At 37.8% G+C, this 19906-nt stretch overlaps 1 protein-coding gene across 5 annotated transcripts in view; it reads left to right on the forward strand.

Annotated features, from left to right (window-relative positions):
* Window positions 1-2190: 2190 nt before the first annotated feature.
* The window catches only part of stac (C2 and C2B_Munc13-like domain-containing protein staccato), a 61783-nt gene continuing 44067 nt past the window's right edge, over window positions 2191-19906 (forward strand). For 2 of the 5 annotated variants that reach the window (XM_074099361.1, XM_074099362.1), the window contains exons 1-2: window positions 2192-2359; window positions 6984-8003. In XM_074099361.1, the coding sequence (XP_073955462.1) occupies window positions 7105-8003 (899 nt within the window). In that variant the 5' untranslated portion in view covers window positions 2192-2359; window positions 6984-7104. Of the gene's footprint in view, window positions 2360-3848; window positions 3942-6983; window positions 8004-19382; window positions 19588-19906 lie in introns of those variants that run through there. The other 3 variants (XM_074099359.1, XM_074099360.1, XM_074099363.1) reach the window with 3 other exon arrangements.

Below are 19906 nucleotides of genomic sequence, written 5' to 3' on the forward strand. Positions count from 1 at the left end.
CAATCACTTTGTACGAAAACCCACACCGAAGTCCCACATTTGCTGACCCCGACGGTAGCGACCCCTAGTAGCGGCACCTAGGTAGTCTTTAAAAAGGCCAAATGCATCCTGCATCGCGCTATCAAATTTTCTCAAATAGGATGCATAATAACCTAACCAACAAAAAGTTAGAAAACCCCCGACTTTGTCACTTCAAAGTTCAATATCTCAAAAACGGCTGAACCGATTTTGATGAAACATGTCTAAGAACCATCGCTAGAAAACCTGCATTCAAATAAAAAAACCGCATTCAAATCGGTTCACCCGGTATAGAGCTACGGTGCCACAGACAGACTGGTCAAACTTATAACACCCCTCTTATAGCGTCCGGGGTGAAAAACAACGTCGAACTCTTCCTTTGGACTTCGGTCCCCAGGCTTAAAAATACCTGGGAGAGATATTATGTCTTTTTATAGCGGCCTATTCCCACATTTATGTATACTATTGTATACTTACTTATACTCTGTTCCACGTTCATCATAGATCGTTATTTTAGCGCTTGGCCTTGCAATTATTGAAGTGTTGATAGAAAATGATATCAACACACGTATCGTTGAAGGCTCTTGACCTAATTGCTGTACACTTTCGAACCAACCCATTCTTATTTTAGAGACCGTCACTTTCTCATTATTAATCGTCTTCAATGTCTCCCATCGTGGGAACTGGATTACAATAGGCACAGAATTTTGGATTTTATGATACAATCGATTCGTCATAAGAAGGAACGATAAAATCTGTGGTTAGAATACTTACGAGATGGTACAGTCACCAGCACCAATGTCTGACACAACAAGCGTGCATAAATATCTAATTCGACTCTCTTTCTAGGGCCAGAAGGACTACGTGTCAGATATTTTTGCACGCTCCGCTGTGGCAGATATTAATTCTGGTGACTGTACCTATCTATCCATCCATCCTGGTAAACATTGTTGAGAGGGCTTGTGGTCTCTAATATGTGTTTAAAGAGCTACTTCTATCGCTTAGTCTTAATCCCTAAGCATGTTGTTCCTCCACAAGAGTGTGCCAGTAGCGTGGAGTGAACAATTTCGTTACCAGAAGTCAGAGAAGCGTGAGTTGACACAGATATCATAAAAAAAAATAGGTTGGATGTTTAGCCTTAGGTTCCATCTATATCGTGGTTCGTGTGTTAGTGGAAGAAACATAATACCCCGTAAGGTCCTGTGTGAACGTGTAAGTAGTGCTTTATAGGGCACAAGCGTTTGACACGACAATGAACTTGGCGGAAACCATTGTCACGCCCGCAGCGCCGAACAATGCCCCCACCGATAGCGACATTAGCTATTCTAACACCATCGTATTTGGGACAGTCTCGAGTACTACCGGTAGGAACCATTGTAGTCATTGCAATTAGAACTTTGCCTTTGCCATATTGCGGGTTAGGCGCCGTGTCTTTTTCTTATTGCAAACTGACCAGCGATTTTCATCTATCTCACTAATGATAATGTAGATGAGGCTGAAGTTGTAGCTCACTAGTTCAGTAACAGCCTATTTACCTACTCTGGTCGTTCATCTCCTTGACGTGATGGACAATTCACGCACATAGTTCATTAATCGTAGGTGGACTTACCTACTGAAGATGATTTTGTAAGAAACGTATCGCTGCCCTCACAATGTGGCCAAGATTAGTACTTAAACTGATTTGAACTGCTACTTACCTTGATTTTGGCGACAGTGCCTTTAAATGGTTTAAACAACAAAATAATATGACAAAGAAAAGGACGATGTTTTTCCTATTGTCACTCGACCTTGCTTAGACATGTGAAGAATCTGCTCTAATAAATTACCTAACGTGAGTCAATTCCAAACACCTGCGCGCATTACTATGCAGAAAACTACTCCGTACGGCGATTTCTAAGATAACTGGCATGAGATTCTTTACATTAGGTACCTTGTAAGATATGGAAAAAATAAACAATTTTGAAGAAGTTGCGATTGCGAATAACCATTGCGCAACAAACCTGTCATTCCATGCATCATGGCTAGTCTTTCCTTTGTAATTTCGACAAATAGCGCTATTATGTATTGCTCTATTTAGCGTTGTTATGGAGCCAGGATGGGCAGGGCACAGTCAAGTGCAGGGGCGCTCGCTCGGAACGGAGAGCTTGGCTCACTGTGGTGCCCGCAAGTGACGTCTGCACACGTGCGGATGACGCACCAAAACATTCGCAACAGGTTACGGACTCGCGTTCCATCTTACTGACCGGTAACAGTGTGTTCTAGCCTTCATATGAGTGTACACTGTGTATTCAAGCTAGTGTTAGCGAGTGTTTGGAGATAGTGCATTCTCTGAGATGAATGAGTAAGTATTTTTTGTTTACGAAATTCTTGCCAGCAAGTATTGTAACAAGGAGTGTCGACGGGGTCTCTTTAATTTGATATAAAATCAAATTTGTATACATAGTTTTCCTTCAGGGGAAGGGGACGACGACTTACGGGCACTTATCTTTTATCCGTTAAAAAATAAAGATAAGAGTTCTTTCTGAACAATAAATTCTATTGCTATATTTGGAATAAATCACACCTATTCATTATTAACATAACGAAAAGAAGGTAGGTTCTATACGAGATAATGATTTCATGGCTCGAAAACAATAGGATCACATTTACACATAAAACCTACATGGCCAGCCAACCGTAGGATTCCGAGAGAATTACGAGTGAGTAAATAGTAAGTAAATATACAATATGAGAATACATTCTAATCCTTTGTACCTTTATAACAACATAGTTGTCCATTCTCATTACTTTCACAGCAAAATATGTACTTACATGCCATGTTACAACGAAACTTAGCCAGCAATTGAATTGTGTTTAACATTTATTTCATTGCAGCGAAAACTGCATTTTTAAGCAAGTTTTTTGTGGTAAAGCTTTTGAAGTTTATAGGATTTAATTGCAAGTTAGTAATTAATTAGGCCCACCGACGAGATGGATGAATGACCTGGTTAAAGCGCGGGTTCACGGTTGATGCAGGCTGCTTCCAACTGATGCAACTATAGGGGAGGCCTATTTATGTCCAACAGTGGTTGTCCTACTACGATGTATGATGATGAAAATCAATGAAAGTATATTTTCATTTTTTAAAACACTAATAATTAGGTACTTAAGTAGGCAGTGAACAGATTTTGGTGATATATTATAATAAGGGTTTAATTTTTAAACTCACGCAATAGGACAAAATAAGATTTCGACGAACATGCATATTTTTTTATTCGACCGGATGGCAAACGAGCAAGTGGGTCTGATGGTAAGGGATCACCACCGTCCATAAACATCTGCGACACCAGGGGTATTGCAGATGCGTTGCCAATCTAGAGGCCTAAGATGGGATACCTCAAGTGCCAGTAATTTCACTGGCCGTCTTACTCTCCACGCCGAAACACAACGGTGCAAGCTCTGCTGCTTCACGGCAGGATTAGCGAGCAAGATGGTGGTAGCAATCCGGGCGGACCTTGCACAAGGTCCTACCACCTGCAAAAAAATAATACCGTCTAATTGAGAACCCTCCCTGTTGAACTCGGTTAAGAACAGATAAGACCATAATCATAAAGTAAACATAACCGCCCAAAAATTAAATGATTCGGTCTAAAATTGTAAGTGATAACTTGTTGCTCATGGATATTTCTCGATTCTATACCTATAGATATTTTAGTGCCCGAATCTCACGCTATGCGCTATGAAAGACTTATAATGTCGCAACCAGCCTATAGAATGTTATCATATCAAATCTCACATCTGTTATCAATAGCTGTCTCAGACGGAATATTTACGTACACAGTAAACATTTTACGTATGAATCCCACGTCGTGCGTGTGTTGCTCGCTCGTCAAAAGTAAACAATTATTGAAGTGCCTATTTTAAATTAAAAGCAATTTTATCAGGTAAGTGTGATGACTAATTGTGGGTTTGTCTGATTTTTATGAGTGATGTGATGTGATATTGTGAAAATCCGGGTTTCTAATCTATCGAATAATTTTAATTTAGAATATTATGAGTAGGTATATAGGTACGTAGTGAAAATAGTGAAACAAAGAAGGTAGGTGTTGTGGTAAAGGAATAAGATTGTAGAGATATTTACTACTGTACTATTACAGAGAAAACAATGATAAAGACGAGTAAGTAAGAACAATTGAAGACGTCCTATATATTTGGTTTATTTTATCTTTATTGATTCATGGTTATGTACAAACACGTAAGAAGATCTAGATCACTGCAACTTCCCGCTATTAGAATCTATCATGGCGTGTATCGTGTATATCTCTATCGCATTTATACATCTACTAGAATTAGCTTAATGCCGTCTTTGAAATATATACTCAGCGGCACCAGATTTGGCCCACCCTTCATACAAAATTACCGATTCTGCATACATTCGAGGGCCAGATTTTTTGCCGCTCAGTACCTATATAACGACAACAGTTTACTTACAGTGTAAGAATCATGCAAGTCTTACACGATTCTTGTTACCATGGCAACGCAATAAATAAATGTCTTAAGGTGATTTTCCACCGGCGAGGCGAGACGAGACGAGGCGAGAAGAGAATTTAAATTTGTATGGCAAATTTACAATCCTCTTCTAGCGCATCTTCGGTGGAAATAGTAAGCTTTGACGAGGATGTGCGAGACTTGAATTGAAATTTTTGTATGGCGGCTCGCGGCGGGCGATTGAGAATGCAACAGCAAGACGCTTCGCGCGATAGCTGTTTTGTTGTTCGTTGCTGCAGGGCTACTACGAAATTCGAAAATCGAAGTTCGTATCGTACCATCTCTCGCACTCTCGTATTAAATAATATAAGCGTCGGAGGGACACGGTACGATATCGCGATTTTCGAATTTCGTAGTAGCCCTATTATTGTTATTACTTGAGAATACCGTCACGATAGTAGGTAAAAGCCATTTCTACTTGAGGTCGCTGTTAATACGAAGCGCGACCCCTGCAACTGTCCTTATCATACTTAAGTATCTTATTTGTGCGTGACGTAGATGGTTGCACGGCTCTTTTGTGTTCATGGACTACCCACTTTATCGCGAGCTCGCGCGGGCCAGTGCGATTTCAATTCTCGCCTCGCCTCGTCTCGTCTCGCCTCGCCGGTGGAAAATCACCTCTAGGTTACGGTAACAATTTGAAAGGACAACGTTCGCTTGCATAACGCCATCTATTGATTGCAAACGAAGTTGACACGTAATCTGGAGTCTTTGCACTTGATTGTACGTTACCGTTCTTGGACAGTGCCCTCTATTCTTGTTTAAACTTAAAATATTATCCCACGGGAACGCATTACCGGGATATCAAGTATCCCATGTCTCAATGCAGATCTTTGATTATCTGTACGCCAAGTTTCATGTAAATCCGTTCAGCCTTTACTGCGTGATTCAGTAACAAACATTTAAAAACATCCAAACCTTCAAACATCTTCACAAACTTTCACATTTATAATTAACCCCCGACGCAGAAAGGAGGGTGTTATAAGTTTGACCGCTATGTGAGTCTGTATGTTGTATGTCTGCGTGTCTGATTTGAATGCGTTTTTTTATTTGAAAGCAGGGTTTCTAGCGATGGTTCTTAGACATGTTTTATCAAAATCGGTTCAGCCGTTTTGGAGTTATTGAACTTTTATTAGTAGGATTTACCAGCAGCTGGCTTTGCTCGTGTGTCTTCATTTACGTTGTAAATGTAGGTAGCTACATATGTATATACCTACGAAGAAAAAACGCGAAAAATTCATGTCTACTAGAGAGTCTAGACTTAGGGGTTGAGATTTCAGAATTTTACATCCTTTTTTAACCCTCAATGCAAAAAGAGAGGTGTTATAAGTTTGACCGCTCTGTGTGTCTGTGTATCTGTGTGTTTGTGTGTGTATCTGTGTGTTTGTGTGTGTCTGTATGTGGCACCGTAGCTCTTAAACGGGTGGACCGATTTGAATGCGGTTTTTTTTATTTGAAAGCAGGTTTTTTAGTGGTGGTTCTCTAGACATGTTTTATCAAAATCGATTCTGTCGTTTTTGAGATATTGAACTTTGAAGTGACAAAGTCGGGGTTTTCCAACTTTTGGTTGGTTAGGTTATACATGGAAAGGTTGAGACAAAAGTAGCCCCCCTTTTAGCCCCCTTAAGTAGGTACCTTAACTAAGTATTTATTTGCTAGGATCAAAATCTTGCATAATATTCGCTAGGCGAGGTTTAAGCAATCCCGTAAATATTCTTAATAAATAATGAATCCGAAATCAAGTTCACTCTAGCTATAGGGAAACTTTAATACCTACCTATTATTTTGTAAATTAATTAGCATACATCAATTACTGATGACTTGCAATCTCGCAAATAGGTGAAATCGTTTTTACCACTAGTGTTGTTGAAACAGTTAAACGCAAACAATTCGTTATTTTCAAGATTGTTTCGATACTTCCGATGCGAGTCGGAGGTGGCTAATAGTTAAGGTTAATATGTAATCGTTGGCTACCGGGGGCAGGCAGCTGTATCCACCTCGCTGCAGTTAGGAAGGACGTAGCAGCTATAGCTATTATAGAAATTGTGGTACATCCTAAGGACTGTGTTATGTCGAGAAAACAATCAATCAGAAGTAGCCAATAACCATCGACATTAGAACACTCGACATCAGGTGATCACCGTTTACAACTACGTTTGTTTGATCTCTCACTGTGGTAAAAAAATATTCAACTCGTTCTCAAAAAATGTAGAGTCCCATTTAGCCCCTGTAGTATTCGGTTTGAAACAGCTGTAAGATAGCTGTAATCGTACTACACCCAAGGGCCCCGCAACGTTAATTGCCGTTGAGGCAATTAAATTAACTCCGAGCAACGACCTTATATTAGCAAATCCTTTTAAGAGTAGTATATTGCGTCTAAATTCTGTGCAACTTTACAAGTAAGTAGTATCTAATCAATTCTGTGTTCGAATTTTCAGATGCCAGTGGGATACAATACATTAAGACGCTGATGACGCTATAACACCATACAGCTTCTATTTAAGAAGATTAATTGATACCAAAGAGAATACCAAATACATTTGTAATTAATAAATCAAAATGCCTGAGATAGGACCAATAATGCGGGCATTAGAACTGCAGCGATTGATCGAAGACAAAGTGTCTGAGTGGCGGGAGAGGTCAACGCGGGTCGCAGGGGCGAGCGTGGCCGACTCTTATCACCAACCACTCAACTTCAAACGGCATACAAACAGACGCAAAAACAGCGCTGAAATAAACAGAATTATCGCGAAGTACTCAAAGCCCAACAAACGGGCACACGAGCCATACGTTGCGCCGCCGCTGCTGCCGCGTGATAATGCACCGGCGCCTCCCCAGCGCCCCGTCAGACTCAAGAAGATCAAATCTAATTTGAAATTATCCAAGAGCGAAGATAACCTTGTGCAAGCGACCATTATGGATCACCCTGACCCCTCGGCGGAAGTCAAATCTCGGTTCGATTTTAGTAAATACAATGCCAGAAGCTGCGAGGACATTACAGCGTTTGTTGACATCGATCGCAGCATGAAAAGCAAGAACTTTGAAGAAAATAGCATTTTGAACGCAAAAGTCGTAACAAAGGACGTGTTGCCCAAGCAACTACACAGTATCAGCGAAGATTGTTTGGGTACATCAGAGCTCAGGGACAGTGGTGTAGAAATAAGGCATGTACCGAATTTTGCTACATCCACTCCTATTTCTAGGAGGAGGGCAGTCAGTGAAAATGTGCCAGGTTTCGAGACGTGTTCGAATTATTCAAGTGGTGTTAGTGCTATTCGAAAAGGCAGTTCAGAGCCAGACATTCTTAGTGTGACTCCTAGTGAAGAGTCGATAGGGACAGTGGGTTCTAAAAAGACGTTGAAAAGTCGGTGGAAAAAGTTAAAGCCACCATTCCGCAAAGGGACCTTGGACTGCTTGATCCTGTGGCGAGGGAAGAAACCACGTGCCCAGGAAACGAGGTGAGTCATTATTTATTTTAATTCATGACGTTACGCTCGTGTATCTTTCGTGCCTAATTTACAGCGTATGAATCGCGTGATATTATTAATTGACCATGTTTAATAATGAATAAATATCTTAACATTCATAACAACCCATTAGCCATCATAGCCCTTCATTCCTCGTTATAAAAAGTGAAGATTCAAAGCACATGTATACAGTCACGGGCAGCAATATGTATGCACCACAAAGTCAATAATATGTACGCTGACTTTATTACTGCCACAATAAGGTTTGATTTCGGAATATAATACTGATGTCCTGAACTGCACTAGGTAACGCTAACCAACTGAATTGCTACTGTAAAACGAAGCTGAAGGGCTAGGAATTTATTCAAAGGTTGTGCCTGTACTTAAGTCGTTTCGTAACGATGGAATAACTACCCTTTGTTTAAGACAATTGTTTATATTTAATTAACCAATTACTCTGACGTAAGTACAGTACCTACCTACAGCTACTGTTATCATACTTATTAGGTCATTTTTACTTAAAAGTACTCAATATTTTATACCTACTCGTATCTGTGCTTTGTTTCTTTTCAACTATTCTAGAATCATCGAATTGTATCTACTTAAGTAACTTTCAACACATCGTAAGAGCCCTCTCTTTTCCAATTATACTTACCGAGACAACAAAAAAGCATTGCTTCACCGAATTTCTCGTTACATTCAATTCAGTAGGTTAGTTTAGGAGTATTTCGAAAATTTTGAACCCGGTTTAGTATAGTTTAGTTATAAGAATTATAAAATGAAGTCGGTTAGAAACCGGCCAAGAGCGTGTCGGACACGCCCAAGATAGGGTTCCGTAGCCATTACGAAAAATTCAAGTAGGTAATACTATTTTCTAAGGATTTCGTATTGTGTGCGGAATCTTCTAAGTTTAGGTATATTTTTATACCTTAGGCTGCTACGTATTTACTCTTAAATTAAGTACTAATAATTCTCAATCAATCTTAGCCGTTATAATTTTCCTTGTAAATTTGATATATTTAGTCTAACATCTGGTAGCATGGTGTACGGTTGTGTTACTCTGAAGATGAGCTCTGGTTGAGTTCGAAACGCGTCAGTTTAGTGTGGTGGTGGTGATAGATGGGTTTGTGTGATTTGTGTGTGTTCTTACAGTGTGAAAGTGGAGGAACTGCATGAACACGCATATTTTGCATAAACTTAGCTATCATAAGGTCGCGGGTGAGCAAAGAAATTATTTTAGTTTCTATTACCTAAAGTTAAATTTTAAAGAGGGGACGCTCGATTTTCATGAAAATTAAATTTGCACTTCAAAGTTGAATATTTCGCAAACAGATCACTGAATCGAAACATCATCTTAGCAACCTCCCAGTGGTATTAAAAGACCTATCCAACGATACCCCACACTATAGTTAGTCGAGAAAAAAAAATCACCCCGCTTTACGTATATGGGAGGTACTTAAAAAAAATCTACCACTTTGTCGGCGTGACTGATTCATGCCAAATTACAGCTTTTTAGTACTAACGGTCTCTGAGCTTAGCCGCGGACAGACAGATAGACAGACAGACGGACAGCAGACATGGCGAAACTATAAGAGTTCCTAGTTAACTACGGAACCCTAAAAATGATGCCCTGTTGGGGCGTAGCAATTTTTAATTAAAGTAATTACATTTATTAAATGTACAATATAAATATGACTGTTAACCACCTTGGAAGTAATAAATATATCGTAACACTTATATATACGTAAGTGAGGTATCTAAAAACTTTCATCTAGTTATAACATAAACTTAGAACTTATGTAAGTATAGGTACAATGAATCTTTAATTTTGCAACAATAATAATAACAGATATGACTATTTTTATTATTCTTCTAAATATTCATTTATAGTGTAGTAAACACTTGAGTTCTTTCAATTTATTATCATTATTCTAATGAACCAAATAGAATGAACAACAAGGAGTAACAAACACACAGATACGCAAACACTCATAAACTTTAGCATTTATAATATTAAAAAGGATGGACTCTGCTTACGAAGTCCTAGTTAGTAATTTGGAATTGGACTGCGATTTGTGCAATCAGTATACTGCACTAGTAAGTAGCTGTACTGTAATGTAGTTAGGTTAATACCTACTTAAATAAAACTTAGTTTACGACAAAAGGATGCAATTAATAGGTACTTAATTATAGCACCAAATTAATCTATCTATTCATTTTGTACAAGTTAATCTATCTACATTATTAACCGACTTCAAAAAAGGAGGTTATCAATCCGGTTGTATTTTTTTTTGTTGATGTTTGTTACCTCAGAACTCCGTCATTTATGAACCGATTTGAAATAGGAATAGGAATGACTTCAATTAGGTCGCATAAGCACCAAATCAGGATCTGATGATTGGATCTTAAGGAAATCAGGGGAACTCTTCAAATATTGTAGGGACACCTATAGTAAATCGAGCATTTTTAAACAGCGGAGTGACGAACTAGACCCCATAGCTTTTGTATTCGCCGGCCGGCCGCCTCGCTCGCTGCTCCGTTCATCGATCCGGTTCGAAGGACCATATGTTTGTGGTATTAAGGTTCTATTTTGGGGAAAGGATATATTTAGTAGTAACTCGTGCATTTCCTCTTGAAAATCATCATTTGGTGAAGTGGAACTGATGATGAAGACCACAGTTGACCATCGAAGTTACTACTCAAAAATAAGTATTTCACGGGTTGAATTTTAATTAATACAGTTCCTAAGCAATTTATGCTCCTCGTAATGCATATGGTAAAACGGGTGGTGAGGTGAAGCACCAGGACTCCTCAATAATGAACGTCTCTGCATTGGAAAAAAGCAATCTTTCGTAAAAGGTGACGAGCAGTTGATGTAAACTATTGTATCTAAGATTATTTACTCTAAAAAGCGTGAAAAAAAAATTATAACAAAAAAATTTTAGTTAATTACGTATCGTGTGTTATGTTTGGTTATTTTGCGACGTTCTTGGAATTTAATAGTATCTATAGGTCAGCCCCTCCTGGTATGTTTGAACGCGTAGTCTAACAAAGTCATAGCTTTACTTATAGCTATCCCTTCGCTGTACCTATGCTGTATCGGATCCCCAACATATCAAAGGGAAGCGTGAAAAAAAAAACAAAATTGACCGGCCCCATTGAGTGCGATATAGTAGATAGATACAATATTGTACTTTTTAAAAACAAAGGAATGAGGAGCCACCGAAGTCAGTTTATTTTATAAAATTTTGTTCTGATTTTTTGACCATAAACTAAAATTTGGTTATAATGTTTATTATAATACCTGCGTATGTTTCACTAAAATGCCAATATATTAATAAACCAGATAATTTAGGTACAGTCGAGTTCATAAACTTCTGAGCAAAAATTTGATCTCAAATATCTGAACACGACTCTATTATCAACATCGTAGAAGCGTGTCAGATATTTTTGATAAAATTTTTGCTCACAAGTTTATGAACTCGACTGTACAACTTACTTTAGAGTCAAGTGCCTATGTCTTATAGAACTGCCATTCGGATGGCTTATTCAGAGATATACGGAACTCCCGGTGCGAGAGTCCGACTTCTGCGCGCTTGGGCGGTTTTTTCTTCACACTATTGAACTATTGCATGCTATAATATGCTATGCTGTTATAGAGTCTGTCTAATGAATGCTGAACCTGGCTATTATTTGAATAGCAACATTATTAATAGTACATTGTGTCTTAAGGGCGGTAAATAAGGAATTACGAACGAGAGTCTATTAGAAGCCCGAAGTCGAATGAGTCGATGTTCGTAATTCTACTACCGCCCGTGCGACATACAATGTTTTTCATCACATTTTCGAGTAAAATTGTATATTTGTAAAAGAAAAACTAATATTTTTTCAAAAATTGCCGATACCGCTAACTACGCTCTTGGCAGCGCCAGCTCCACGCCGCCCCCCCCCCCTCCGCAGCATGTGCATGGCGTGCGTGTGCAGCGCGCGCACGGAGCAGCAGCACGCCATGCAGTAACAAACTCATTTACCGACCTTGGGCTTCATGACAAGAAAATTAGTACGGGCAATGACTCATTTACCGACCACGGGTTTCATGAGAAGCACATTAAGGTCGAGGGTTTTATTTGGGGGGTTGCAACCAAGGTAGCCTGCATGTTACGACACTGTTTACGAGCAAGTGTGATGAAAAATATCATTGACGAATAGACACTTTTTTTTTAAATGTACCTAATAGCAGACAAACGAGCAGACGGTTCACCTGATGTTAAGTGATTACCGTCGCCCATAGACATCCGCAGCACGATCAGGACTGCAGATGCGTTGCCGGCCTTGCAAGAAATGGTACACTCGCTTTTTGAAGGTAGCCATATCGTAATGAGTTGGAAAAACCTCAGCCGCCAAACTGTTCCATAAATGACACGTGCGAGGTAAAAAGGAACGCTTAAACCGCACCGTGGATGACCGCCACCCATCAAGATGATGTTGATGGAAGCTACTTTGACGGTGATGGAATTGACACTTGAGAGAGGTTTAGACTAGACTTGAGTGTACTTTATTAATACGGGCTTTTGTATTATGAAAAAGTATGCGTTTCCTCTCCCTTAGTGCCTATCAAAATGAATAAAATAAGAAAAGTACCAAAATCGTGTATTCTTACTTTGAATGGTAATAATGTTTTTTTTTAATTTGCCGCGTTTTTAATTGCAGGTTCAGTTCATCTTTCATAATAATCAATTACATTAGACTTAGACAGACTCTATTGCAGCACAGATACGCAGCTCTGCAGCTTTAGTGAAACTAGCGCCATCATTATTCATTGCGGTGAACTCTACATCTGCAGGGCTACTACGAAACTCGAACCTCGAAGTTCGTGTCGTGCGGTCCCTATGACACTTATACTATTTAAAACGAGAGCCAGAGGGACGGTACGACACGAACTTCGAGTTTCGAGTTTCGTAGTAGCCCTGCTGTACGTGATGGATGACTCACCGTTCCAAATGGTTGGTTTGGCTAATAATGAGTTTAGTTCGGACACCAGCCTGTTACGCTACGATGAAGTTAACTACGTATCCGGTAGATGGCGTGACCTGTACAAAAGGAATGCTAGCGTACATAATAGGTTCGATTCGAACCTTTAAAACCCTCATTAGAGTGGAGTGCGCTTCTATTGAGACATAGCGGAGCGAAGATATGCAAATTCCGACCAACTAGTTAAATTTCACATTTAGCTCGGCTTCCCTTGTAACATGGTAATGTGACGTAATTAAAACAATATTGGTTGATACTGCAGGGCTACTACGAAACTCGAAGTTCGTATCGTACCGTCCCTCTCGCTCTCGTATTAAATAGTATAAGTGTCAGAGGGACCGCACGACACGAACTTCGAGTTTCGTAGTAGCCCTGCAAGCTACTACGAAACTCGAAACTCGAGACCGCACGGCACGACACGAACTTCGAGTTTCGAGTTTCGTAGTAGCCCTGCTGCACGTCGCCGCTCCGCTCCGCTTCCGTTCAATGAAAGCACTGCCTTGAAAGTTGAAAAGTGAATAGTTAGTTAGTGTATATATGACGATTAAATCAATATCATGGTTGGCATGGAACGAGACATGCAATACTCGTAATATAAACATTCTCCACGTTTAAACTGTAATATTTCTTAATCTATCTTTGTAATACTGCGGTATTTATTGATTATGTAATTGATTCCTGACCCAGCGTTCTCACGAATAAGTTTCACGATTGATTCCCTTGTCAACCAACACGATGTCACAAAACCTTTTCTGTGAAAATGTTCCATAGTAAGTCACCATTTTGAGTTTTTTGATGGATTTCGCGCTGTCATCGTTCATCCACCATTACGTCTTATATTTCGTTTTCTAGATTTTTTTTACCGTACAACGGCAAAACCTACTAGACACTGCACTGGCAAAATTGTCCTCCAATGGACAGCGCCATATTTTTCTAAAAAAACAACAAACAACAAGTCACCATTTAGTTAATTCAATAGTGCCTACATACGGTATTGTAGATAGCAGAGATACAGTAACTAGGTACATATTCATTTATCCCACTTAGTCGATAAAGAGCTTCCCTGATTTGAAAACTTTTCAAATCACTTATTAATCACATTGAAGTAGGAAGCTAGGAAGTAATCTGCTTGTTTTCTTTAGATAAAATAATCTGCGACGAACTTACGAGTATACTGTCTTAGTTAGCGCTATATAATTATCTGCTAATGGCAGCGACGCTCATTAAGAGTACTTAACGCGAAAAGGTGACCTCGCTTTTGGCCATAATGCACAGTATACTAAGTACGTAGGTATCATGTGGGCATACATATAAATACATATTATCAACAGATATTATAAGAACATATTAACAAGAGGGATTTCCATCGATAATAAAAGAAAACTATAGGACGTCGTCTGTGTACAGGCGGAATTCATTATCGCTATCCTGCCTGAGCCGTTCAAAGGATTCTGCGTGATTGACCGATAAACATCCAAACATTGCATTGCAACACTTAAACCATCCTAAACATACTAACTGCCACATTGATAATATTTAATACTTAAGATTTTTTACCAGAACATGCTACAGACTTCATATTATTAACTTCGTGACCTCTATTTGCACTGTTTTTGCTAAAATCAGACTTAACTTATAACTTGGAGTTACATCCTATACTATAATATTATAAATATAAATAATGATGTATGTGTAATATATAGACTTTTGTACTTATTTGTGGCAATAAAGAATACATATTTGTATTGTATTGTATATTATGAATGCGATAGTTTGTGAGTGAGTATGTTTGTTACTTCTTCACGCTGAAATGGTTGGACGGATTTGGATGAAATTTGGTAAAAAATTAGTTTATAATCTGGGAAGCAAATACATTCATTTACATGATGACTTCTTTGTCAGTAGTATGAAATATCAACGTTAAAGTTTTTCAACTCTATGTTAATCATATACATGTTAATCGATGCAGAGTATCTTTAGACCGAGCACATAGTTTTGACAAATAAATAAATTCTAATTCTAATAGTGCGTTCTCTCTGTTTATCATGTACCTATCGATATTTCTGATCAATTTTTTTTCTTCCTTTAATAAACTCGTTAGGTTCACTTTCCGGTTATTAAAGTCCGTCTGTCATTTGTTATTTACTTATGTTAGGATTATAATTTACAATCGAATTAAAATTATGCCAAGTTTATAACCGGATCTCGGTTATCTTTCCCTAGGACCTCGTCACCATCGTTATTCGAAGTTGAGTTTGGTTTTACGTCTACGATAAACGAAATCTAGGAAAAACCCGCCTCATTGAATGAAACAAACTACGTAATGTCTAGTCACGTCATTTTATTAAAAGGCACATTATACTGTGGCCATAAGCATTTAACTCTGCATTCATACGCATGTAGCCGCATATTCGTGGCCTCCCCCTCCCCACTGTCTCATGAGTAAAGCCTTCATGTTTCGCTTGGCCGCCTTCCCTCATAGGTATTAGCTTTTGTTTCAATTCCATGGCTAAGGCATTCTTATCGTGATGCCTTCGTGATAACCCTTGTTTACTCTAGCAGATTAAAGATGACATGCGGGAGCTGTTTAGTGTTTACTCTCAGGCAGTCTTGTTATGAATCAGGATCCTTGTAGAGACCATTAATCGACTTGAAACGTTACATGATCTTTAATTAGTCATGCTGCTGTTAATGAATGAGTGTAAACACTATATATACGAATAAAGACGATTTGGGAAGAAGGATTTTTGAACCATGACTTCTTTGTTACAGCAGTGGTTTTGTTTAAGTTTCACTGTACCTATTCAGTTACATTTTTGGACAATATATCAGCCGTAAAATCTAGGTAAACTTGCATTTTGAAAATCCCCTTTGGGATTTCGTAAAATCTATCCTGTATTTACCTACAAGACTAGAAAACCGGCTATTAGATGTTAGTCGAACTCGCGGACCGAGGGTTGCGTTCAAACTTTTAGGCATCTCAAAATATAGTTGGTACATACCTACCTACGCTTTAAACGGCTGTACTTATCAATAATTATTCAGTATTAGCAGAACCCTGCTTCTAAGCAAATGTAAAAAGTGTGGAATCACTTTTTTAAACATTAACCAACTTAAAAAAAAAATATAGAATATCGAAGAAAAAACCTTTTATCAATATATTAGTATTTGTTAGTAGAATACGCTAATAATATCATAACAAAATCAAAACCAAAATCAGTAGGTACAACGTTTTGTAAAAATAGTGGTGGTTTTTCATACCTTTGTTTTCAAATACGTTTAAAAAAATACAATATGATATTTACTTCTCAACGAGTTCTAAACAACATTTAGGTACCTACGTCCTACCCCTCTCGATAGGTTAGGTCAAATTTTTTTTCGGGCCCCTTTTACTGTAGACTCCATCTCCAGGCATATACTCGTAGCAAGAAGGGGCCGCTTTGGGTCAATAAGACTCTTGTACTGTGAGATGGACACTTGAGTGACAGCAATAGGGCTGCGTTACCTGATTAGAAACCCTAAAATGGAAGCTCTGTGCATAATTTCAAGCTCTTAGTCTTAGTCCAAGTACCTAGCTTGGTCGGGTGTGTTAATTACTCAGTAGCACGTACGAGGTTGTTTTTGAAATGCCCACCCGGAAAGATACAGCGCCATTGTCCAAGTTTTTTGGTTAGCTAACCAACATTTGCAATAAAAAAGTTTTTCATCAAGAACACAAAACATGTCGAAATATTGCTTGGTTCTGCACCTGTGAAACCATTCTAACTCTAGATCTATATTACGTCCTACATGCATAAAGATGCGAGATGAGGTGAGACATTGCTCGCTTTTAAACGTTGTGAGTGCTTTGTCATTCACCAAACAACATCGCATAAGTTTTTGTGATGCTAATGAGTTGGTATAAAGCTACATCAATGACTCACAGTGGTTGTTAGTGCTCTATTTTTAATGCGTGGGCCGTTTTTCAAAAATGTATTAGGTACTTTACTTATCTCGAGGGTTCCATTCAATTGTTTATTTATCCATGTGAATTTTCCATGGGGAAATCCAAGTTTCACAGGTCGAGTAATATTCCCACAGTTATTTATACCTATGCTTTATTTGAAATTAATATAGTCAGAATGGATTCAGTATAAGTGGATACTGAATTACTGTGTAGGTAAGTCTTATTATGGACGCATGCCTAATATTTATCCTAAAAATCTGAGCAGAGACTGTCCAAGGTAATGAAGCGTGTTCAGATGTTATTGAACAGCTTGTCTACTGGAATATATATGCATCTCGATGGTGACATAAAAAGTGGTTTTGAAATGTGGTCGTGTCCAATCACAACTATTAATAATCAAGTTTTAACTTGAGCTCTTGAGGAGTCTTATTGGAAAAAAACTTTTAAAACGGTTGAATACCAACAAGTAATTAATAGAAGCGGATACACAAAAAAATCTGGGGGGGAACGGCAGTGCCCCCACCAATTCGAGCGGAAGGCATTTCGACGTATTTTCAAGCCTCTATCTTGCAGCCGTGGCATACGGTGAAAACTGAAATTCCACTCAATTGATAAACTAAGGGTAGGTACTTATAAAACCCTCAAATTTCAAGATGATAGCTTCATTTATGTATATATCCAAATATCAAAAAAATCTCTAAGAAGCTCTTCAACAAATATCTAACGAAGATTCAGAAAAAATATTGACGTCTTTAAAATAAATAGGGTCGAATAGGGATTAGTTTATTTATAAGTGCTTATTTATAACCAGAAAATGTTTATGTATTTTGCATTTGATTATTCATGTTAGCATTGTAAGTTCTATTACACCTGAAACAGGATTTTATTTTATCCTATTTCAGGTATGTGCATTATTTTCATTTATACTGTGTGTGTTTGTTTAACCTATTAGTTATATTTGTCAAATATGATGTAAAGTTAATAAAGATTTTATTATTATTATTTGTTTAGAAATTATAAAGTTGCAAAGTTGCGCAAATTTACTGGGATTTGTAAGGTACTGAGTGACTGACTGACGACTTGATTGACTGATTAAGAATCATCAAAAACAAACTAGAGGTGCGTCCACAATAGGTACCTAAGGCAGTTGAAATTTGGCACAGTAATAGCGTTTAGTACCTACCTACACAAGTAAAAGGAAAACTTTCGAAACCTGGATTTTTAATGATCTGGAGCACCTGGTGACTTGGTATGAAACCCTAGAGCCCAGTAGAGCTATTTCAAAAATACAAGTCTTGGTAAAAATCGCTTTAAATGATAACCATTTCCTGATGGTATACTAAAATCAAAGGTATGAAAGTACTATTACCTGAACCCTTGACGTATAGAGCCAAGCCAAGCCATTTCTCATGGCACATAAAAATAGATATATCTAAGGTCTGAACATTTATCTTTGTCCTTATATTACATTTATCTCCTAGGCTTTATGTTTATGAGATTTCACTAATTTTTATAAGCAAATCGTCTCAATAGAAGACTTAGCATCTTTTTTACACCATGTTTTGTTGGGACTAATTTTTACAGTAAAAACCGTCCAGTCTGTACTGTGTACGAATTAATGAATAAATAATATGCCGTGCACACAATTAATTCCCCGAAAACGTTTTTTTTTTAAATATAATCTATATACATAAACAGGATAACCTGCTAAATATTATTTCATATTTCATATTACAAATAACTCTTGTATGGTGTGGGGAAGGCTGCAATGGAAAGATCTATTCATATTTAATAGACCTTTATGAGAATGTAAAGTTTGTGCAGTATAGAAAGCAATGAGTTTTTGACGTAGCGTACCTCTTGTGTTATTTTAACCTTTTTTCGACGTTTTTTCCTTTATGTGGATAACAAGTAAACGCCAAAACGTTGTTTGTTTTACCATACAGAAGAATTTCCTGTATCGGCTTAATAATAAGTAATAATTAATAATAATAATAATAGGTTATAAGTTATAATTATAAGTGTTTTGCTATTGATCATTTGGCGTGATTACAAAAAAAAGTTTTATACTCACATATATACTCACAAAACGGCGTTTTATGATACCTACCTCTTGTTCTAGGTATACCTCGCCTTGCTGTAGGTATACCTGAGGTATACGAAGATTTTATTTTTATCTTGCCATTGTATTGCCATTGACTCTATTTACCTAAAACTTCCTCGTTTTTACAATTATCAAAGATTGTAGTAGGTACATACCACAAAAAAACTACTCCCAAAAAGATTTGCTTTACAAATACTGGCGGGTTTTATATTTTCCCCTTGAACCCAAACTGTAAGGCAGGTAAACCTCACGCAAACAATGCTGAGTAGCTAGAGCAGTCAGTCTCAAACGCTCCTCGCTATGTGAAGCCTGAAAGATTACACGACTTGTGCATTACAAAATAAAAATAAAAAGCTTTTCTTCAATATTCTGTGCAGTGTTGCTAGATTAAAAATGAGTTTAGCAATGATGTTACACAAATCAAAACACCATGATGATCCTTGGACGTTTGTGCTCAAGAAATTGCGAGAAGCGGATATTGTTAGCAAAAGAAAGTAAGTTATTTGTAGAATGTGTTCTGGAAAGATGTTTTGATAATTTTAAGATAAAGTTGTTTAACAAGATGACCCATATTTTGTCGCAGCGAGCGGCAGTTACCGGGGCATATTTAATGCTGAAACAAATTAGGTATCGAGTCGGTAATGTTAAATTTCATATTGAGTTGAGCTAATTCAGTTCTACAACTTTTGAAAATAACTTGTATTATGATTTTTATTATAGTTTATAGGTAAAGTTTAATTGGACAAGCAATGTATTGCGAAATCCGTCACATAAATACCATTAATTTGTTTGGAATAAACAATGATAAAATTA

The sequence above is a fragment of the Choristoneura fumiferana genome, chromosome 16, assembly GCF_025370935.1.
Source record: "Choristoneura fumiferana chromosome 16, NRCan_CFum_1, whole genome shotgun sequence".
Taxonomy (NCBI): domain Eukaryota; kingdom Metazoa; phylum Arthropoda; class Insecta; order Lepidoptera; family Tortricidae; genus Choristoneura; species Choristoneura fumiferana.